The sequence below is a fragment of the Podarcis muralis genome, chromosome 2 (assembly GCF_964188315.1).
Source record: "Podarcis muralis chromosome 2, rPodMur119.hap1.1, whole genome shotgun sequence".
In the NCBI taxonomy this organism is placed as follows: domain Eukaryota; kingdom Metazoa; phylum Chordata; class Lepidosauria; order Squamata; family Lacertidae; genus Podarcis; species Podarcis muralis.
Window position 1 is genome coordinate 118,637,955 of NC_135656.1, and position 4,094 is coordinate 118,642,048.

Consider the following 4,094-nt stretch of genomic DNA (forward strand, 5'->3'; position numbering starts at 1 on the left):
GAATGCATCCGGTGTTCCATAGATCGGTGCTCACGCCCTACAAAGCACCTCATAGATTTCAGGAGCCAGACACAGCACCAGACCCGCTCAGAGAAGGGCCCAGAAAGGGGGGGTCGTCTAGGAGGGGACACATCAACGAGGTCACAGAGATTTTAGACTCGAGATGGGGGGAAGAGGGAGTAGAATATCTCCTAGCCAGAGAGGGTACCCCGGCCAGTGCCAACAGCTGGGTACCGGACTATGCCTTGGAGGAGCCTCTGCTCAAAGAGGAGTTTCATGCCCTCTTCCCGCACAGGCCCATGCCAGCAGAGTATTTCGAAGACTGGCTCTTCACACCCACTCTTTCAGCCAGCACATTCCAGGGGTTTGCCTCGGACGAGGAACAGGCACCAGTCCCGAGCTCCCAGGTGGGTTCGCCACCGGGGTCTGCCTCAGACCACTCGTATTGGTGGGACGATCAACCAGAGGAGCAGTGGCGCAGGAATTGGCTGAGGGGTCCTTGGCTGGGACCACCCGAAGAAGGGGAGGGGGGCGAGACGGACATGGACGTGTTGGGGGACAACGTGGGGTTCGAGCACGGAGACAGAGAGATGGAAGCAGAGGAGAGCGACGTCGACGAGTACATGGGGGACGAACTGTATCCTGCACGCACCCCCGCTACGACGGAGCACCCAGTACCCACACCGGAAGGAGGGGAGGGGGGAAGGGGGGGCTTCGAGGGGGGGATGGATGTCAGGGGTTCAGGAGCAGAGGGACAGGAAAGGGAGGAATTAGAGACCGAGGGAGAGGAATCCGAGGGAGAGGTCAGCGATGATAGCCATCCGAGGTCTCTAAGTCTCTCCAGCGAATCAGAGGATTCACAGAAAGGGGCTCCCGTGGTCAGAGCTAGGGGGTTGCCAGAGGGAACACCCCAGGAAGGAGGGGCCAGAGGGGACTCAGAGAGCAGCAGCTGGAAATCGGGACCAGCTTCCCCACCGGAGAGCAGTAAGGGGGAGGAGTCCCAAACATCGGCAGCAGGCAGCTTTCCGTCAGCGGAAGGACAGGAGTCAGGGTTAGCCACGCCTGCATCAGAGAGCGAGGAAACGGTCAAAAGGAAGGTCAGGGGCAGCGCGCGCGCGCCAAGTTCAAATGCACAAGAGGGGGGCGCAATGAGCAGCCCGGAGAGGGAGCCGGGTCCCAAAGCCCGCCGAAGAGAGGGGGAGGAGTCCGAAGGGTCCGCTTCCGAGGCGTCCAGAAAGGAAGGCACCCAGGGGGGTAGTAGGACCCAGAGGCGGAAGGAGAAACGTAGAAGGTGGAGTAAGGCTAGAGTCTTAAACTGGTGTACAGGGGGCGGAGACTCAGACGAGGCTTCGCTGGTCTAGGGTCTAGACGTAGAGACGCACGCTAGGGTTTGAAAATGGGAACTAAACTTCAATAAAGACTTTGTACAGTTCTGCTGGCTAGCGTTGGTCTTCTGTGAGCTGGGACCTGGAGGCAGTCTTTGACAGCACCCATGACCGATGACCCTCCAACCTCTCTTTAAAAACCTCCAAAGAAGGAGAGTCCACCACCTCTCATGGGAGTCTGTTCCACTGCTGAACAGCTCTTACTGCCAGAGAGGGTTTTTTTAAATGTTTAGTTGGACTCTCCTTTCTTGCAAATTGAAGCCATTGGTTCGAGTCCTACCACCCAGAGCAGGAGAAATCAAGCTCGCACCATCTTCCATGCAACAGCCCTTAAGATATTTGAAGATGGCTGTCATATCTCCCCTCCGTCTCCTCTTTTCCAGGTTAAACATGCCCAGGTTAAACATTCATGCGCTCCGCCTAAGGCTTGGTTTCCAGACCCTTGATCATCTTGGTCGCCCTCCTCTGCACACATTCCGGCTTGTCGACGGCCTTCTTAAATTGTGGCGCCCAGAACTGGACAGGGTATTTCAGATGTGGTCTGACCAAGGCAGAATAGAGTACTACTATTACTTCCCTTGATCTGGACACTAGACTTCTGTTGATGTAGCCTAGAATTTCTTTAGCCTTTTTTTGCTGCTGCATCACAATGTTGTCTCATGTTAAGCTTGTGGTCCACCAAGATGTAATAAATATTTTGTTATCTTCCCTCTTCTCCTTTTTGTAAGCCGTTGTTTGTTTACTCTGTGGAGCCAGAGACAAATGGTTTGATGACACTGGTTTAGGGACTGGTCTAAGGCAGAGCAGAGAGCAGAGAGCAGAATCTACAAAACAGGTGGAGGGAGAAAGGTTGTTTTCTGCTGCTCCAGAGAAGCGGACACGGAGCAATGGATCCAAACTACAAGAAAGAAGATTCCACCTAAACATTAGGAAGAACTTCCTGACAGTAAGAGCTGTTCGACAGTGGAATTTGCTGCCAAGGAGTGTGGTGGAGTCTCCTTCTTTGGAGGTCTTTAAGCAGAGGCTTGACAACCATATGTCAGGAGTGCTCTGATGGTGTTTCCTGCTTGGCAGGGGGTTGGACTCGATGGTCCTTGTGGTCTATTCCAGCTCTATGATTCTATGATTCTAGGTGGTTCTTGCACATTTTTACTGAGTACCTGCCTTGTGTACCCTTAGGCAATGTCACTGGAAATTTACTAGAAGGCCCAGCTTCTCATTGGGCCTCTGTCTCAAGGAAAAAAGCCATAAGTCTCAAGCAGCAAGCAATCACTAAGAGAAAGAACTACATTATTAGGGACCTAGAGTTTACTCAGAAATCTCACCTACAAGTGAACCAAGTGAAGTTTTCTCAAAAGGCTCAAATCCCTCCACCCTTTGCCCAAGTATGAAACACAACACTCCAGGTTCTTGATAAACATAAGACAGGATTGCCAGAATCCTGACAGATGCCACCTTATGTTTTTGTTGTCAGATGCTCCTTTGTATTCAGGTCAGGTCTCAACACAACAATGTAGCACTTGGGAAAGAAGATGCAGCCCAGGAGCCCAGCACTGGAGGCCAGCATAGAGAAGATCTGCACAGCCACCATGTATTTCCCCTTTGTGCTCAAGTAGGTGGGCACAAAGGAGACCCAAACGCTGCAGAAGACTAGCATGCTGAAGGTGATCAGCTTGGCTTCATTGAAGGCCCCAGGCAGCTTCCTGGCCAGAAAAGCCACTGTGAAGCAGATGGCAGCTAGGAAGCCCATGTAACCGAGGGCAGCATAAAACATGGCCACTGACCCTTCGTTGCACTGCAGGGTGATCTCTGCAGTCTGGGAGTGCTTGTCGGAGTCTGGAAATGGGGGAGAGATCCCTAGCCAGACGGTGCAAATGACCATTTGGACACTGGAACAGGAAATGACAATGGAGTTGGCCAGACTCTTCCCCAGCCATCTCCTCACCCTGTTCCCTGGTTTTGTGGCCAGGAAGGCCAGCACCACAGTGATGGTTTTTGCTAACACAGAGGAGATGGCAACAGAGAAGATGATGAAGAAGGTTGCTTGTTGAAGAAGGCAAGTGATCTTCCTGGGACGGCCGATGAAGAGGAAGGAGGACAAGAAGGAGAGCAGGAGGGAGACAAGGAGCATATAGGAGAGGTTCCTGTTGTTGGCTTTGGCTATGGGGGTTTCTTTATATTTAATGAAGATTCCTAACACGATTCCTGTTGCTAAGGACAAGAATAGGGAAATGGAGAGTATGATCATCCCCAAATGTTCTTCATAAGACAAGAAAGTAATAATTTTGGGGACACACTGATCTCGTTCCTTATTCGGATGCTGATCTTCTGAGCATTTTGTACAACGTTCTGCATCTGAGGAGGAGAAAAAGAATGGTTTCAACACCATTTACATCCAGAACCCTCTGCATTCTTGTACATTTTGAAGACGGATGCTGATGTTGTGTAGGTGAAGAAATAAGAATGTGCAATAGCAAAAGATAGGCAGAATTGGCTCATTTGCTTCTTTAAACCTTACACCTGCATTCTGCCCTTACTCCAAGATGACAGAGGTGGTGCACAAAGTTTTGCTTACTTTTTAATCACTGAAATAACCATACAATGTTGGGAAAAGCTGAGAGACTTCTGGCCACCCCAGATATATACATCTGGCATCTTCATTGTGTGGTTTTCCCCTACTAATAAAGATAACCTTTTTATCATCCATTG

At 50.9% G+C, this 4,094-nt stretch overlaps 1 protein-coding gene across 1 annotated transcript; it reads right to left on the reverse strand.

Annotated features, from left to right (window-relative positions):
* Nucleotides 1–2,841: 2,841 nt before the first annotated feature.
* On the reverse strand, nt 2,842–3,774 carry LOC144326675 (vomeronasal type-2 receptor 26-like). Its single transcript, XM_077923377.1, has one exon. The coding sequence runs from the start codon at nt 3,772–3,774 to the stop codon at nt 2,842–2,844; it is 933 nt and encodes a 310-aa protein (XP_077779503.1).
* Nucleotides 3,775–4,094: the final 320 nt, after the last annotated feature.

Coding starts and splice junctions, on each gene's coding strand:
- LOC144326675 (XM_077923377.1), bottom strand. CDS start 3,774: ATGGTGTTGAAACCATTCTTTTTCTCCTCCTCAGATGCAGAACGTTGT.